General features: G+C 51.5%; 1 protein-coding gene across 3 annotated transcripts in view; it reads right to left on the bottom strand.

Annotated features, from left to right (window-relative positions):
- LOC109885678 (nascent polypeptide-associated complex subunit alpha, muscle-specific form) overlaps window positions 1-18,622 on the bottom strand; it is a 35,250-nt gene that overhangs the window by 1,728 nt on the left and 14,900 nt on the right. The window contains exons 2-5 of one of the 3 annotated variants that reach the window (XM_031822009.1): window positions 14,969-15,457; window positions 13,453-13,535; window positions 9,716-12,152; window positions 9,398-9,583 (exon numbers count right to left, since the gene is read on the bottom strand). In XM_031822009.1, coding sequence (XP_031677869.1) covers window positions 9,398-9,583; window positions 9,716-12,152; window positions 13,453-13,535; window positions 14,969-15,457 — 3,195 coding nt within the window. Of the gene's footprint in view, window positions 1-9,397; window positions 12,153-13,452; window positions 13,536-14,968; window positions 15,460-18,622 lie in introns of all 3 variants that reach the window. The other 2 variants (XM_031822007.1, XM_031822008.1) reach the window with 2 other exon arrangements.

The following is an 18,622-nucleotide window of genomic DNA, read 5'->3' as shown; positions in this document are numbered from 1 at the left end:
GAAGAAGAGAGGGAGAAGAAAGGAGAGACAGAAGAGAGAGGGAGAGACAGAGAGAGAGAGAGAGAGGAGAGAGAAGACAGAGAGAGAATTAACAAACATTCCTCACTCCAATCAGCCATAAAAACATTATTTGAGCAGGAACAGGTGGCTACATTTCTCCAGGTCATCTGCAGCCCTCGGCGATCGACTCTATTTCACTTCAGAACACCATTGGAGTTGGAATACTTTCCATATGATCTCCTACCTTCGTCCTCTGTAGCCCCCTTGAGCACCTAACTCTACTTCTTGGCTACTGTCAGTCTGTTGGATAGAGACGGGATACTGAGAAAGTGATACTGAAAATAATTAAATAATAATGATGTAACCTTTATATATCTAGGGCAAGTCAGTTTAAGAATAAATTCTTTATTTACAATGACGGCCTACACCGGGGCCAAAACCCGGACGATGCTGGGCCAATTGTGCTCCGCCCGGTTTATAGTCCCAATCACGGCCGGTTGTGATACAGCCTGGATTTCGAACCAGGGTCTGTAGTGACACCTCTAGCACTGAGATGCAGTGCCTTAGACCACTGAACCACTCCGGGAGCCCAGCATTTAATGCAAGGTGTCTTTTTGAAAGACATTTTCCCAGATGTTCTCTGGGAGATCACATACAGAACATGGTTTATAGTCTGTTATAGTGAGTGGCACTATAGTCCCCCCCCCTGAACTTAGAGAGACGGTTTATAGTCCCCCCCCCTGAACTTAGAGAGACGGTTTATAGTCCCCCCCCCCCTGACCTTAGAGAGACGGTTTATAGTCCCCCCCCCTGAACTTAGAGAGACGGTTTATAGTCTGTTATAGTGAGCTGCACTATAGTCCCCCCCCGACCTTAGAGAGACGGTTTATAGTCCCCCCCCCCCTGACCTTAGAGAGACGGTTTATAGTCCCCCCCCCCCTGACCTTAGAGAGACGGTTTATAGTCCCCCCCCCCGACCTTAGAGAGACGGTTTATAGTTCCCCCCCCCTGACCTTAGAGAGACGGTTTATAGTCCCCCCCCCCTGACCTTAGAGAGACGGTTTATAGTCCCCCCCCCTGACCTTAGAGAGGACGGTTTATAGTCCCCCCCCCCTGACCTTAGAGAGACGGTTTATAGTCCCCCCCCCCCGACCTTAGAGAGACGGTTTATAGTCCCCCCCCCTGACCTTAGAGAGACGGTTTATAGTCTGTTATAGTGAGCTGCACTATAGTCCCCCCCCCCCTGACCTTAGAGAGACGGTTTATAGTCCCCCCCCCTGACCTTAGAGAGACGGTTTATAGTCCCCCCCCCTGACCTTAGAGAGACGGTTTATAGTCCCCCCCCCCTGACCTTAGAGAGACGGTTTTATAGTCCCCCCCCTGACCTTAGAGAGACGGTTTATAGTCCCCCCCCCCTGACCTTAGACAGACGGTTTATAGTCCCCCCCCCCCCTGACCTTAGAGAGACGGTTTATAGTCCCCCCCCTGACCTTAGAGAGACGGTTTATAGTCCCCCCCCTGACCTTAGAGAGACGGTTTATAGTCCCCCCCCCTGACCTTAGACAGACGGTTTATAGTCCCCCCCCCCTGACCTTAGAGAGACGGTTTATAGTCCCCCCCCTGACCTTAGAGAGACGGTTTATAGTCCCCCCCCCCTGACCTTAGAGAGACGGTTTATAGTCCCCCCCCCGACCTTAGAGAGACGGTTTATAGTCCCCCCCTGACCTTAGAGAGACGGTTTATAGTCCCCCCCCCTGACCTTAGAGAGACGGTTTATAGTCCCCCCCCTGACTTTAGAGAGACGGTTTATAGTCCCCCCCCTGACCTTAGAGAGACGGTTTATAGTCCCCCCCCCTGACCTTAGAGAGACGGTTTATAGTCCCCCCCCCCCCGACCTTAGAGAGACGGTTTATAGTCCCCCCCCGACCTTAGAGAGACGGTTTATAGTCCCCCCCCGACCTTAGAGAGACGGTTTATAGTCCCCCCCCCCGACCTTAGAGAGACGGTTTATAGTCCCCCCCCTGACCTTAGAGAGACGGTTTATAGTCCCCCCCCCCTGACCTTAGAGAGACGGTTTATAGTCCCCCCCCCCTGACCTTAGAGAGACGGTTTATAGTCCCCCCCCCCTGACCTTAGAGAGACAGTTTATAGTCCCCCCCTGACCTTAGAGAGACGGTTTATAGTCCCCCCCCCTGACCTTAGAGAGACGGTTTATAGTCCCCCCCCCCTGACCTTAGAGAGACGGTTTATAGTCCCCCCCCCTGACCTTAGAGAGACGGTTTGTAGTCCCCCCCCCTGACCTTAGAGAGACGGTTTATAGTCCCCCCCCCCCTGACCTTAGAGAGACGGTTTATAGTCCCCCCCCCTGACCTTAGAGAGACGGTTTATAGTCCCCCCCCCCTGACCTTAGAGAGACGGTTTATTTCTCTAGTTGGTCAGGGTGTGATGTGGGGGGGGGGGGGGGGCATTCTGTATTCCTTTATTTCTCTAGTTGGTCAGGGTGTGATGTGGGGGGGGGGGCATTCTGTATTCCTTTATTTCTCTAGTTGGTCAGGGTGTGATGTGGGGGGGGGGGGCATTCTCTATTCCTTTATTTCTCTAGTTGGTCAGGATGTGATGTGGGGGGGGGGCATTCTGTATTCCTTTATTTCTCTAGTGGTCAGGGTGTGATGTGGGGGGGGGGGGGCATTCTGTGTTCCTTTATTTCTCTAGTTGGTCAGGGTGTGATGTGGGGGGGGGGGGGGGGGGCATTCTGTATTCCTTTATTTCTCTAGTTGGTCAGGGTGTGATGTGGGGGGGGGGGGGGGCATTCTGTATTCCTTTATTTCTCTAGTTGGTCAGGGTGTGATGTGGGGGTGGGCATTCTGTATTCCTTTATTTCTCTAGTTGGTCAGGGTGTGATGTGGGGGGGGGGGGGGGGGCATTCTGTATTCCTTTATTTCTCTAGTTGGTCAGGGTGTGATGTGGGGGGGGGGGCATTCTGTGTTCCTGTATTTCTCTAGTTGGTCAGGGTGTGATGTGGGGGGGGGCATTCTGTATTCCTGTATTTCTCTAGTTGGTCAGGGTGTGATGTGGGGGGGGGGCATTCTGTGTTTCTGTATTTCTATGTTTTGGCCCGGTATGGTTCTCAATCAGGGACAGCTGTCTATCATTGTCTCTGATTGGGAATCATACTTAGGCAGCCCTTTTCCCCTTCTTCCAGTGTGGGTAGTTACCGTTGTTAGAGGCATCATATCCCTGGAAGCGTCACGGTTGTTGTTTCGTTTGTTGTTGACATTTAAACATTTAAAAAAGGAAAATGTCCGCTCACCCCACGATGCACTTTGGTCTACTTCTTCCGACGGCCGTGACAACTATCGTGCACCTTGTATTGAATCCCCTAAGATAGTTAACCTTTTAGTGCAAGGTGGGGCTAAATCAGGGTCACAGAGAGAGAGAGAGAGAGAGAGAGAGATTCTCGGGTTGTCTTAAAACAAAAATCTACTTTGAAACAGAAGGATCCCCCTCATACACATGGTTATGGGTTTAAATAAAGAAGACACCAGTACTGTGTCCGCCTGCATCCCAATATTACACTTAATATAATAATTATATTTAAATTTGAGCTTTTATTGACATGATGTAACAATGTACATATTGTCAAAGTTTAACTTTGGATATTTACAATATCAAGATAATAAGAAACAAAATGTCAACAACAACAACAACAACAACCACCAAGGGTCAAAACAACAAGACATTAAACAATAACAACAAGCTTACAGTAGAGGACATGTGCAGGTTGATTGGTCTGTCAGACACTGTCCCTCATCGTATAGCAGGCAGCAATGTAGTGGTCTGTCAGACACTGTCCCTCATCGTATAGCAGGCAGCAATGTAGTGGTCTGTCAGACACTGTCCCTCATCGTATAGCAGGCAGCAATGTAGTGGTCTGTCAGACACTGTCCCTCATCGTATAGCAGGCAGCAATGTAGTGGTCTGTCAGACACTGTCCCTCATCATATAGCAGGCAGCAATGTAGTGGTCTGTCAGACACTGTCCCTCATCGTATAGCAGGCAGCAATGTAGTGGTCTGTCAGACACTGTCCCTCATCGTATAGCAGGCAGCAATGTAGTGGTCTGTCAGACACTGTCTCTCATCGTATAGCAGGCAGCAATGTAGTGGTCTGTCAGACACTGTCCCTCATCATATAGCAGGCAGCAATGTAGTGGTCTGTCAGACACTGTCCCTCATCGTATAGCAGGCAGCAATGTAGTGGTCTGTCAGACACTGTCCCTCATCGTATAGAAGGCAGCAATGTAGTGGTCTGTCAGACACTGTCCCTCATCGTATAGCAGGCAGCAATGTAGTGGTCTGTCAGACACTGTCCCTCATCGTATAGCAGGCAGCAATGTAGTGGTCTGTCAGACACTGTCCCTCATCGTATAGCAGGCAGCAATGTAGTGGTCTGTCAGACACTGTCCCTCATCGTATAGCAGGCAGCAATGTAGTGGTCTGTCAGACACTGTCCCTCATCATATAGCAGGCAGCAATGTAGTGGTCTGTCAGACACTGTCCCTCATCGTATAGCAGGCAGCAATGTAGTGGTCTGTCAGACACTGTCCCTCATCATATAGCAGGCAGCAATGTAGTGGTCTGTCAGACACTGTCCCTCATCATATAGCAGGCAGCAATGTAGTGGTCTGTCAGACACTGTCCCTCATCGTATAGCAGGCAGCAATGTAGTGGTCTGTCAGACACTGTCCCTCATCGTATAGCAGGCAGCAATGTAGTGGTCTGTCAGACACTGTCCCTCATCGTATAGCAGGCAGCAATGTAGTGGTCTGTCAGACACTGTCCCTCATCGTATAGCAGGCAGCAATGTAGTGGTCTGTCAGACACTGTCCCTCATCGTATAGCAGGCAGCAATGTAGTGGTCTGTCAGACACTGTCCCTCATCGTATAGCAGGCAGCAATGTAGTGGTCTGTCAGACACTGTCCCTCATCGTATAGCAGGCAGCAATGTAGTGGTCTGTCAGACACTGTCCCTCATCGTATAGCAGGCAGCAATGTAGTGGTCTGTCAGACACTGTCCCTCATCGTATAGCAGGCAGCAATGTAGTGGTCTGTCAGACACTGTCCCTCATCGTATAGCAGGCAGCAATGTAGTGGTCTGTCAGACACTGTCCCTCATCGTATAGCAGGCAGCAATGTAGTGGTCTGTCAGACACTGTCCCTCATCGTATAGCAGGCAGCAATGTAGTGGTCTGTCAGACACTGTCCCTCATCGTATAGCAGGCAGCAATGTAGTGGTCTGTCAGACACTGTCCCTCATCATATAGCAGGCAGCAATGTAGTGGTCTGTCAGACACTGTCCCTCATCGTATAGCAGGCAGCAATGTAGTGGTCTGTCAGACACTGTCCCTCATCATATAACAGGCAGCAATGTAGTGGTCTGCCAACCCACAGCTCTCATCTCCCTCATCGTATAGCAGGCAGCAATGTAGTGGTCTGCCAACCCACAGCTCTCTCATCTCCCTCATCATATAGCAGGCAGCAATGTAGTGGTCTGCCAACCCACAGCTCTCTCATCATATAGCAGGCAGCAATGTAGTTTATACATTACAGAAGACTGAAATATAACAAACAACTGTTTGTCATAGAAACACCAGATTTTCATCAAGTTAAAAAAATTAAAAAAATGTTTATGAAATTATGAAAAACATGAATAACATTCCACCCATGAGGCTTTTGGTAATTGACTGCAGGACAGCGCCTCATACAGACCCAAAGCTAATCTGTCCTCGATCAAGATGACATGAACAAATATTCCAGTCAGAGCGATGACCATCTCATTCTGAGCTTCTAGTTCCACTACATTCTCTCTCTCTCTCTCTCTGATGACCATCTCATTCTGAGCTTCTAGTTCCACTACATTCTCTCTCTGATGACCATCTCATTCTGAGCTTCTAGTTCCACTATATTCTCTCTCTCTCTCTCTCTGATGACCATCTCATTCTGAGCTTCTAGTTCCACTATATTCTCTCTCTCTCTCTCTGATGACCATCTCATTCTGAGCTTCTAGTTCCACTACATTCTCTCTCTCTCTCTCTCTCTCTGATGACCATCTCATTCTGAGCTTCTAGTTCCACTATATTCTCTCTCTCTCTGATGACCATCTCATTCTGAGCTTCTAGTTCCACTACATTCTCTCTCTCTCTCTGATGACCATCTCATTCTGAGCTTCTAGTTCCACTACATTCTCTCTCTCTCTCTCTCTGATGACCATCTCATTCTGAGCTTCTAGTTCCACTATATTCTCTCTCTCTCTCTCTCTCTCTCTCTGATGACCATCTCATTCTGAGCTTCTAGTTCCACTACATTCTCTCTCTCTCTCTCTCTCTGATGACCATCTCATTCTGAGATTCTAGTTCCACTACATTCTCCCTCTCTCTCTCTCTGATGACCATCTCATTCTGAACTTCTAGTTCCACTACATTCTCCCTCTCTCTCTCTCTCTGATGGCCATCTCATTCTGAGCTTCTAGTTCCACTACATTCTCCCTCTCTCTCTCTCTCTCTGATGGCCAATCTAATAGGTCTGCTAATCACTGACTGACTCTCATGCTTTCAGAAACATTTGCATTACATTACAGCAGTTTCATCTAAAGGGAGGTTTCATTCCTGTGGTCTGGGGGGCGGGGGGGGCTCAGAGGCAGCTGGCTGGCTGGAGATATTTCTGTAATTACACAACACAGGACCAGAAACCTTTCGCTTCCAACTGAGAGTTAGGGTGAGAGTGAGAGGGGGGGAGCAAGAGAGAGAGAGGGGGGGGGGTGAGAGCGAGAGAGAGGGGGGGTGGGGGTGAGAGTGAGAGAGAGAGAGGGGGTGAGAGCGAGAGAGAGAGAGGGGGGGGTGAGAGCGAGAGAGAGGGGGGGTGAGAGTGAGAGGGGGGGTGAGAGTGAGAGAGCGAGAGAGAGAGGGGGGGTGAGAGAGAGAGAGAGAGGGGGGGGGTGAGTGAGAGAGAGGGGGGGGTGAGAGTGAGAGAGCGAGAGAGAGAGGGGGGGTGAGAGTGAGAGGGGGGGAGCAAGAGAGAGAGAGGGGGGGGTGGGGGTGAGAGTGAGAGAGCGAGGGTGAGAGCGAGAGAGAGGGGGGGTGAGAGTGAGAGGGGGGGGGTGAGAGTGAGAGAGCGAGAGAGAGAGAGGGGGTGAGAGCGAGAGAGAGAGGGGGGGGGTGAGAGTGAGAGGGGGGTGAGAGTGAGAGAGCAAGAGAGAGGGGGGGTGAGAGTGAGAGAGAGCGAGGGGGGGGTTGAGAGTGAGAGAGGGGGGGTGAGAGTCAGAGTGAAGGGGGTGAGAGTGAGAGAGGGGGGGTGAGAGTGAGAGTGAGAGAGTGAGAGTGAGAGGGGGGGTGAGAGTGAGAGGTGAGAGTGAGGGGGAGGTTGAGAGTGAGAGGGGGGGGGTGAGAGTGAGGGGGTGAGAGTGAGGGGGTGAGAGCGAGAGAGAGAGGGGGGGGTGAGAGGGGGGGGTGAGAGTGAGAGGTGAGAGTGAGAGGTGAGAGTGAGAGAGAGAGAGAGGGGGGGTGAGAGTGAGAGGGGGGGGGTGAGAGGTGAGAGTGAGAGAGAGAGAGTGAGAGACTAAAGATGAAACTGTTGGATTTGGAGGTTAGAGTGTCTTCCTGCCAAGTTAACTTCATGGTTCCTTTGTTACAAGGCTGTTAAAAGTGAAATGGGCCACATTGCAGCCAACCAGGAGGCTTTGGCCTCTGTCCTTCTGCACATAGCCGAAATAAACACCATTCCCCACGGTGTTGTCCTCAGACTAGGACAATCAGGGAGGATTTCACAACGGAATGTGTGTGAGGTCCCCTTTTACCTGGAGTGTACTACCGTCAACCAGGACCCATAGGAACTAGGGGACCGTCAACCAGGACCAATAGGAACTAGGGGACCATTAACCAGGACCCAGAGGAACTAGGGGACCATTAACCAGGACCCATAGGAACTAGGGGACCATCAACCAGGACCCATAGGAACTAGGGGACCGTCAACCAGGACCCTTAGGAACTAGGGGACCGTCAACCAGGACCCATAGGAACTAGGGGACCATTAACCAGGACACATAGGGACTAGGGGACCATTAACCAGGACCCATAGGAACTAGGGGACCGTCAACCAGGACCCATAGGAACTAGGGGACCGTCAACCAGGACCCATAGGAACTAGGGGACCATTAACCAGGACCCATAGGAACTAGGGGACCATTAACCAGGACCCAGAGGAACTAGGGGACCATTAACCAGGACCCATAGCAACTAGGGGACCATTAACCAGGACCCATAGGAACCATTAACCAGGACCCATAGGAACTAGGGACCATTAACCAGGACACATAGGAACTAGGGGACCATTAACCAGGACCCATAGGGACCATTAACCAGGACCCATAGGAATTAGGGGACCATTAACCAGGATCCATAGGAACTAGGGGACCATTAAACAGGACCCATAGGAACCATTAACCAGGACAAATAGGAACTAGGGACCATTAACCAGGACCAATAGGAACTAGGGGACCATTAACCAGGACCCATAGGGACCATTAACCAGGACCCATAGGAACTAGGGGACCATTAACCAGGACCCATAGGAACTAGGTGACCATTAACCAGGACCCATAGGAACTAGGGGACCATTAACCAGGACGCATAGGAACTAGGGGACCATTAACCAGGACCCATAGGAACTAGGGGACCATTAACCAGGACCCATAGGAACTAGGGGACCATTAACCAGGACCCATAGGAACTAGGGGACCATTAACCAGGACCAATAGGAACTAGGGGACCATTAACCAGGACCCATAGGAACTAGGGGACCATTAACCAGGACCCATAGGAACTAGGGGACCATTAACCAGGACCCATAGGAACTAGGGGACCATTAACCAGGACCCATAGGAACTAGGGGACCATTAACCAGTACCCATAGGAACTAGGGGACCATTAACCAGGATCCATAGGAACTAGGGGACCATTAACCAGGACCCATAGGAACTAGGGGACCATTAACCAGGACCCATAGGAACTAGGGGACCATTAACCAGGACCCATAGGAACTGGGGGACCATTAACCAGGACCCATAGGAACTAGGGGACCATTAACCAGGACCCATAGGGACCATTAACCAGGACCAATAGGAACTAGGGGACCATTAACCAGGACCCATAGGAACTAGGGGACCATTAACCAGGACCCATAGGAACTAGGGGACCATTAACCAGGACCCATAGGAACTAGGGGACCATTAACCAGGACCCATAGGAACTAGGGGACCATTAACCAGGACCCCGTGTTGGTGTGTGTGTATGTGTATGTGTGTGTGTGTGTATTCATGTGTCTGCGTTTTAACACTGTACCCACCTGCATGGTTAGCCTCGTCTCTCTGTGGGAGCTGGTCAGCTGGCTGTGGTGAGAATGTGTGTGGGAGGAGTGTCCAGAGGCAGGGCCTGACTGATCCCAGTAATCCTTATCCATCATCTCCTCCAGAAGATCCATGAGTTCCTCTTCCTGTCTGGGGCTGGGACCAGGGTTAGGGCTGGGGCTGAGCCCAGGGTTAGGACTGGGGCTGAGCCCAGGGTTAGGGCTGGGGCTGAGACGGGGGCTGAGACCAGGGTTAGGGCTGGGGCTGAGACCAGGGTTAGGACTGGGGCTGAGACCAGGGTTAGGACTGGGGCTGAGACCAGGGTTAGGACTGGGGCTGAGACCAGGGTTAGGACTGGGGCTGAGACCAGGGTTAGGACTGGGGCTGAGGCTGGGTCCAGGGTCAGGCCTGAGGCTGGGTCCAGCGTTAGGGCTGGACTCAGTGGGTTGGGTATGGTTCTGATACCGCTGGCTCCAGGCAGTGTTCTCATAGCTCTTCAGGATCCTCTCCACAGCTCCGTAATTAGACCTGGAGTCAGACGGACGTAACGCAGCCAGAGTCAGGGGCTTCCAGGGCTGGTCGCTCATTACACCACGGAGTCCTGACCCCCCAGGCACACGGAGTCCTGACCCCCCAGGCACACGGAGTCCTGACCCCCCAGGCACACGGAGTCCTGACCCCCCAGGCACACGGAGTCCTGACCCCCCAGGCACACAGAGTCCTGACCCCCCAGGCACACGGAGTCCTGACCCCCCAGGCACACGGAGTCCTGACCCCCCAGGCACACAGAGTCCTGACCCGCCAGGCACACAGAGTCCTGACCCGCCAGGCACACAGAGTCCTGACCCGCCAGGCACACAGAGTCCTGACCCGCCAGGCACACAGAGTCCTGACCCCCCAGATCCAGTTTTAAGGATGTCCTGCGTTGTGGTTGAGCGACACCCAGGTTGCCCAACCTGCCTCGGCCTGAAGTATGTAGGAGGCTGGGGAGCTGGGCATGACTTAACGGAATGAGGCCTCGCTCCTTGGGCCTTGATGTCCCTCTTCGGACTGGCACTCACCTCTGGTCCTGGAGCCGTGTGTGTAGTCTGGGCAGGCTGCTTGTATTCACTAGAGATGGACCTGTGCAGTGTGGGCGTAGACAGGCTGTTGGGGGGTCCAGCTTTGTGTTTGACCTCAGGGCAACGTGTTGCCGGGTTAGAAGGCATGTTCTTAAACGCAACTTCTGGGCGTTGGGGTGAAAGGTCAGAGGTGGCAGGGGGGTCAAAGGTCCTGACGGTGACCCCTGGATGAGGGTCAGATGGGGGCAGAGCCTGGCTCAGTTTGATCCCTGAACTCAGCTTCTGAGCTGTGATGTCAAAGATCACCTCCTTCTGTCTAACCTCTGTGGTGTGCCGTGGCGGGAGGTCAATGTTCGTCTCCCTGGTGACCCCGTGTGTGACCTCGCCACATACCGTCGTACCGTCTGGTACGCCCCTTTTAGAGACACCCGCTGATGTAAAACTGTCCTCTACCTCATCGTCCTCCATCCCTCGACCCATCTCAGCCTGGAAGAGAGTCCTGTTAAACTCAGCAGTGGCCTGTTCCAGCATCATATTCCTACTGTGGCCTGGAGGGTTGGAGTCTGGAGGGTTGGAGCCTGGAGGGTTGGAGTCTGGAGGGTTGGAGTCTGGAGGGTTGGAGCCTGGAGGGTTGGAGCCTGGAGGGTTGGAGCCTGGAGGGTTGGAGCCTGGAGGGTTGGAGCCTGGAGGGGGTAACTCTAAGGTAAGGTCAAGACAGATGTGTGAAACTGCTAGGTCTTTGTTTCCAGGTTGTATATGACTCTCTCTCTCAGGGCTTCTAGGACTTCTAGGTTTCTCAACGGGCCTGTAGTCGTGGATCAAGTCCTTCCCAGCAGCACTCACTATGTTGACTTCAGACAGGCTCTTCTGGACAGGCACATAGGTGGACGACTTGCTGCTGCCGAAGGACCAGCGGTTGTGGCAACAGCCCGCGTTGCAATGGGAGTTAAAGGGAACAGCGCAGGTGGTAAACCCCGCCTCCGTCAGAACTTTCCCCTCGTTCTCCTGCAGCATCGCCTCGAACTTCCTCACTATCGATGGGCTGCTGCTGCACTTCCTGTCTAACAGGAGACAGGGGCTGTGGCACTTCCTGCCCGAGCCACTGAGGGATTCTGGGACGTGTAGTTGTAGTTCAGGGGAGGGGCTGGCGAGGTACCATGATGTTGTCCGAGGAGGGATAGGAGGAGGAACCAGCAGAGGGGGGAGCGGAGGTGCTTCTCTCTCCCTTTCAGAGGGCTTGGATGTGGGGTCCTTGAGGTGACTGGGGCCCCTGGCTGGGTTCTTGAGGTGACTGGGGCCCCTGTCGGGGTCCTTGAGGTGACTGGGGCCCCTGTCGGGGTCCTTGAGGTGACTGGGGCCCCTGGTGGGCTCCTTGAGGTGACTGGGGCCCCTGTCGGGGTCCTTGAGGTGACTGGGGCCCCTGGTGGGCTCCTTGAGGTGACTGGGGCCCCTGTCGGGGTCCCTGAGGTGACTGGAGCCCCTGTCGGGGTCCTTGAGGTGACTGGGGCCCCTGGTGGGCTCCTTGAGGTGACTGGGACCCCTGGCGGGGTCGTTCCTGATGGACAGCCAGTTCTCCTCTTCCAGGGCCCTGAGGTCAGCTACCAGCTGCGTCAGGTTGAAGGCAGGGTCCTCCATTCTCTCTCTGGTCGTAACATGATCCACCTCGGGGAAATACGAGGACTCGGTTCGACCCCTTAAGGCAGAGGGAATCAAAACACAGAGAGAAAGCAAAAGGTCACTAAAATACAGCGAGCATCTAAGCTATTTCAAACAATTCAACTCTAGGAGAGATCAAGCAGAATGGGCTCACAAAGCCCAGCAAACAGCCCAGGTATTTGAAACAGTGACTCCTAGAGCAGAGGATGGAACAGAGAGAGAGGAAGTTCAAACCGTTACGAAGCCCAGTAAACAGCCCAGGTATTTGAAACAGTGACTCCTAGAGCAGAGGATGGAACAGAGAGAGAGGAAGTCCAAACTGTTACAAAGCACAGCCAGCATCCCAGGATTCTCAGGTATTTCATATAATGACTGGTGGCTGCTAAGGCAAATGGAGCAGACCAAGCATGCCTGGTATTTGAACCAGTGGTTCGTAATGCAACATTTAGTTCTGGATGCAGAAAAGCGTGTATCCCAGGTATTTAACACAGAGTAGGCGTGTATCCCAGGTATTTAACACAGAGTAGGGGTTAGATCCAGTCAAGTGCCATGGTGCTTCCAGCCGAGTACTGGTTAGATCCAGCCAAGTGCCATGGTGCTCCCAGCCGAGTACTGGTTAGATCCAACCAAGTGCCATGGTGCTCCCAGCCGAGTACTGGTTAGATCCAACCAAGTGCCATGGTGCTCCCAGCCGAGTACTGGTTAGATCCAGCCAAGTGCCATGGTGCTCCCAGCCGAGGACTGGTTAGATCCAGCCAAGTGCCATGGTGCTCCCAGCCGAGTACTGGTTAGATCCAGCCAAGTGTCAAGGTGCTCCCAGCCGAGTACTGGTCAGATCCAGCCATGTGCCATGGGGTTCCCAGCCGAGGACTGGTTAGATCCAGCCAAGTGCCAAGGTGCTCCCAGCCTTGTACTGGTTAGATCCAGCCAAGTGCCAAGGTGCTCCCAGCCGAGGACTGGTTAGATCCAGCCAAGTGCCAAGGTGCTCCCAGCCGAGTACTGGTTAGATCCAGCCAAGTGCCAGGGTGTTCCCAGCCGAGGACTGGTTAGATCCAGCCAAGTGCCAGGGTGTTCCCAGCCGAGGACTGGTTAGATCCAGCCAAGTGCCAGGGTGTTCCCAGCCGAGGACTGGCTAGATCCAGCCGTCGGTAGACAGTGACTGTATCCCAAATGGAACCCTATTCCCTATACAGAGCCCTATGGCACTTGGCTGGATCTAACCAGTACTCGGCTGGGAGCCCTATGGCACTTGGCTGGATCTAACCAGTACTCGGCCCTATGGGCCATGGTCAAAAGTAGTGCACTATACAGGGAACAGTTTGTTGATATAGTCTTACCTCTTGTCCCCTCCGGACTTCCTGCTGATCTCATCCTGGTAGCTACACAGCTCTTCACTCACACGGGCTATCTCCTTCAGGGCCTAGAGAGAGGAGAGAGGGAGACAGAAGGAGAGAGAGGAGGGAGAGAGAGAGAAGGAGAGAGTGAAGGAGAGAGAGTGAAGGAGAGAGAGAGGAGAGAGAGAGAGAGAGAGAGGAGAGAGAGAGAGGAGAGAGGGAGACAGACAGAAGGAGAGAGAGAGAGGAGAGAGAGAGTGAAGGAGAGAGAGAGAGTGAAGGAGAGAGGGAGACAGAAGGAGAGAGAGAGAGAGGAGAGAGAGAGTGAAGGAGAGAGAGAGAGTCAAGGAGAGAGAGAGTGAAGGAGAGAGAGAGAGAGGTAGGGAGAGAGTAGAGGAGGGAGTGAGAGAGAAGGAAAGAGAGAGGAGGGAGGGAGGGAGTAGAGGACGGAGAGAGAGAGAGAGGTAGGGAGAGAGTAGAGGAGGGAGTGAGAGAGAAGGAAAGAGAGAGGAGGGAGGGAGGGAGTAGAGGATGAGAGAGAGAGAGAGACAGAGAGAGAGAGAGAGAGAGAGAGAAGGAGAGAGAGAGTAAGGGAGAGAGACGGAGAGAGAGAGTAGAGGAGGGAGGGAGAGAAAAGGAGAGAGAGTAGAGGAGGGAGGGAGGGAGAGAGAAGGAGAGAGGGAGAGAGTAGAGGAGGGTGGGAGAGAGAAGGAGAGAGAGAGTAGAGGAGGGAGGGAGGGAGAAAGAAGGAGAGAGGGAGAGAGAAAGAAGGAGAGAGGGAGCGAGTAGAGGAGGGAGGGAGAGAGTAGAGGAGGGAGGGAGAGAGAAGGAGAGAGAGAGAGTAGAGGAGAGAGGGAGAGAAGGAGAGAGAGAGTAGAGGAGAGCAGGAGAGAGAGAGGAGAGGAGGGAGGGAGAGAGAAGGAGGGAGGGAGAGAGAAGGAGTGAGAGAAAGAGTAGAGGGAAGGAGAGAGTAGAGGAGGGAGGGAGGGAGGGAGGGAGGGAGGGAGGGAGGGAGGGAGGGAGGGAGGGAGGGAGGGAGGGAGGGAGGGAGGGAGGGAGGGAGGGAGAAGGAGAAGGAGAAGGAGAGAGGGAGAGAGAAGGAGAGAGAGTAGAGGAGGGAGGGAGAGAGAAGGAGAGAGGGAGAGTAGAGGAGGGAGGGAGGGAGAGAGTAGAGGAGGGAGGGAGGGAGGGAGGGAGGGAGGGAGGGAGGGAGGGAGGGAGGGAGGGAGGGAGGGAGGGAGGGAGGGAGGGAGAAGGAGAGAGAGTAGAGGAGGGAGGGAGGGAGAGAGAAGGAGAGAGAGTAGAGGAGGGAGGGAGAGAGAGAGAAGGACAGAGAGAGCGAGGATGGAGGGAGAGAGAGAGAAGGACAGAGAGAGCGAGGATGGAGGGAGAGAGAGAGAAGGACAGAGAGAGCGAGGATGGAGGGAGAGGAGGAGAGAGGGAGAGATGTACATTACTAAAGACCAAAATAGACTTCAGAGGGTGGAGCCATAGACGACAGAACGTTGTGGTGACTCACGACATTGAGGGCTGTAGTATTCTCCATCTTGTCACTCCATGTCCCGGAGCTCATCTCTGTGTTGTGGGTCACTCCTACACTAGATCCCCCATGGGAGGAGCGACAGACATTAACCATACCCCCTTTAGAGGGAGAGTCTCTGTCAACCCTTCGCAGGATGGCCTCCAGTTCCGCCATGTCCACTTCCTGGTTACCGACACAGTCGTCATAGTTACGTGGGTTTCCTCTGTCACGGTGATCCGCCCGGTTTCTGTGGGCGGCGAAGTCGTCGTTGCGGTGACGACGGGGGTAGGAGCCGTGTTGGTTGGTGGGCTCTGATTGGCTGCTGCTGCTGCTCTGGGGGTCGGAAGTCGAGTTGTCGCTAAGCATGCTGGATCCTGTGCTGGTGGTATGTACGCTGACATTCAGGGTGACCTCCTCTGTAATCTCTCCGACAGGTTCTCTCATCTCCCCAGATACCTCACGCCTCACCTTCACCTCCTTGTACATCTAGGAAGAGAGAGTCATATCATTTAAATGATGTGGAAACAACGTGGATTCAACCAGTGTGTGAACAGTGGGAAATGACGGAGAAACAACGTGGATTCAACCAGTGTGTGAACAGTGGGGAAATGACTAGAAACAACGTGGATTCAACCAGTGTGTGGACAGTGGGAAATGACGTAGAAACAACGTGGATTCAACCAGTGTGTGGACAGTGGGAAATGACGTAGAAACAACGTGGATTCAACCAGTGTGTGAACAGTGGGGAAATGACTAGAAACAACGTGGATTCAACCAGTGTGTGGACAGTGGGAAATGATGTAGAAACAACGTGGATTCAACCAGTGTGTGGACAGTGGGAAATGACGACTAGAAACAACGTGGATTCAACCAGTGTGTGAACAGTGGGAAATGACTAGAAACAACGTGGATTCAACCAGTGTGTGAACAGTGGGAAATGACTAGAAACAACGTGGATTCAACCAGTGTGTGGACAGTGGGAAATGATGTGGAAACAACGTGGATTCAACCAGTGTGTGAACAGTGGGGCAATGACTAGAAACAACGTGGATTCAACCAGTGTGTGAACAGTGGGGAAATGACGTAGAAACAACCTGGATTCAACCAGTGTGTGGACAGTGGGAAATGATGTAGAAACAACGTGGATTCAACCAGTGTGTGGACAGTGGGAAATGACGTAGAAACAACGTGGTTTCAACCAGTGTGTGAACAGTGGGAAATGACGTAGAAACAACGTGGATTCAACCAGTGTGTGAACAGTGGGGAAATGACTAGAAACAACGTGGATTCAACCAGTGTGTGAACAGTGGGAAATGACGTAGAAACAACGTGGATTCAACCAGTGTGTGGACAGTGGGAAATGATGTGGAAACAACGTGGATTCAACCAGTGTATGGACAGTGGGAAATGATGTAGAAACAACGTGGATTCAACCAGTGTGTGGACAGTGGGAAATGATGTAGAAACAACGTGGATTCAACCAGTGTGTGGACAGTGGGAAATGATGTGGAAACAACGTGGATTCAACCAGTGTGTGGAGAGTGGGAAATGACGACTAGAAACAACGTGGATTCAACCAGTGTGTGGACAGTGAGAAATGATGTAGAAACAACGTGGATTCAACCAGTGTGTGGACAGTGAGAAATGATGTAGAAACAACGTGGATTCAACCAGTGTGTGGACAGTGAGAAATGATGTAGAAACAACGTGGATTCAACCAGTGTGTGGACAGTGGGAAATGATGTGGAAACAACGTGGATTCAACCAGTGTATGGACAGTGGGAAATGATGTAGAAACAACGTGGATTCAACCAGTGTGTGGACAGTGGGAAATGATGTGGAAACAACGTGGATTCAACCAGTGTGTGGAGAGTGGGAAATGACGACTAGAAACAACGTGCATTCAAACAGTGTGTGGACAGTGAGAAATGATGTAGAAACAACGTGGATTCAACCAGTGTGTGGACAGTGAGAAATGATGTAGAAACAACGTGGATTCAACCAGTGTGTGGACAGTGAGAAATGATGTAGAAACAACGTGGATTCAACCAGTGTGTGGACAGTGAGAAATGATGTAGAAACAACGTGGATTCAACCAGTGTGTGGAGAGTGGGAAATGACGACTAGAAACAACGTGCATTCAAACAGTGTGTGGACAGTGAGAAATTATGTAGAAACAACGTGGATTCAACCAGTGTGTGGACAGTGAGAAATGATGTAGAAACAACGTGGATTCAACCAGTGTGTGGACAGTGAGAAATTATGTAGAAACAACGTGGATTCAACCAGTGTGTCATTTTATAAAATCCATTCTAGTATATTTTGATAAAAATACAAGTAATTTCAAGTCTAATTCATATACAGTTTTGTTGAATAGGAAATACTTTGTAAAAAATACTGAAAATATTGGATCATATTTGTACTGTGTACTTGAGTTTGTGTCCTCAAGAAATGACGAGACCTCAGAAATGCATATCGACTTTCACCTTTCTTGGAGTACGTGGCATTACTAGATATTGTTTATGGCCCTCTCGTGATATATCGACTTTTACCTTTCATGGAGTATGTGGCATTACTAGATATTGTTTATGACCCTCTCGTGATATATCAACTTGGAGTACGTGGCATTACTAGATATTGTTTATGGCCCTCTTGTGATATATCGACTTGGAGTACGCGGCATTGCTAGATATTGTTTATGGCCCTCTCGTGATATATCGACTTGGAGTACGTGGCATTACTAGATATTGTTTATGGCCCTCTCGTGATATATCGACTTGGAGTACGTGGCATTACTAGATATTGTTTATGGCCCTCTCGTGATATATCGACTTGGAGTACGTGGCATTACTAGATATTGTTTATGGCCCTCTCGTGATATATCAACTTGGAGTACGTGGCATTACTAGATATTGTTTATGGCCCTCTCGTGATATATCGACTTGGAGTACGCGGCATTACTAGATATTGTTTATGGCCCTCTCGTGATATATCGACTTGGAGTACGCGGCATTACTAGATATTGTTTATGGCCCTCTTGTGATATATCGACTTGGAGTACGCGGCATTACTAGATATTGTTTATGGCCCTCTCGTGATATATCGACTTGGAGTACGTGGCATTACTAGATATTGTTTATGGCCCTCTCGTGATATATCGACTTGGAGTACGCGGCATTACTAGATATTGTTTATGGCCCTCTCGTGATATATCGACTTGGAGTACGTGGCATTACTAGATATTGTTTATGGCCCTCTCGTGATATATCGACTTGGAGTACGTGGCATTACTAGATATTGTTTATGGCCCTCTCGTGATATATCGACTTGGAGTACGTGGCATTACTAGATATTGTTTATGGCCCTCTCGTGATATATCGACTTGGAGTACGCGGCATTACTAGATATTGTTTATGGCCCTCTCGTGATATATCGACTTGGAGTACGCGGCATTACTAGATATTGTTTATGGCCCTCTCGTGATATATCGACTTGGAGTACGTGGCATTACTAGATATTGTTTATGGCCCTCTCGTGATATATCGACTTGGAGTACGTGGCATTACTAGATATTGTTTATGGCCCTCTCGTGATATATCGACTTGGAGTACGTGGCATTACTAGATATTGTTTATGGCCCTCTCGTGATAT

Source organism: Oncorhynchus kisutch, unplaced genomic scaffold, assembly GCF_002021735.2.
Source record: "Oncorhynchus kisutch isolate 150728-3 unplaced genomic scaffold, Okis_V2 scaffold4045, whole genome shotgun sequence".
NCBI classification, from domain to species: domain Eukaryota; kingdom Metazoa; phylum Chordata; class Actinopteri; order Salmoniformes; family Salmonidae; genus Oncorhynchus; species Oncorhynchus kisutch.
The sequence above is the reverse complement of the archived record's forward strand: the minus strand, read 5'-3'. Positions and strand labels throughout refer to the sequence as shown.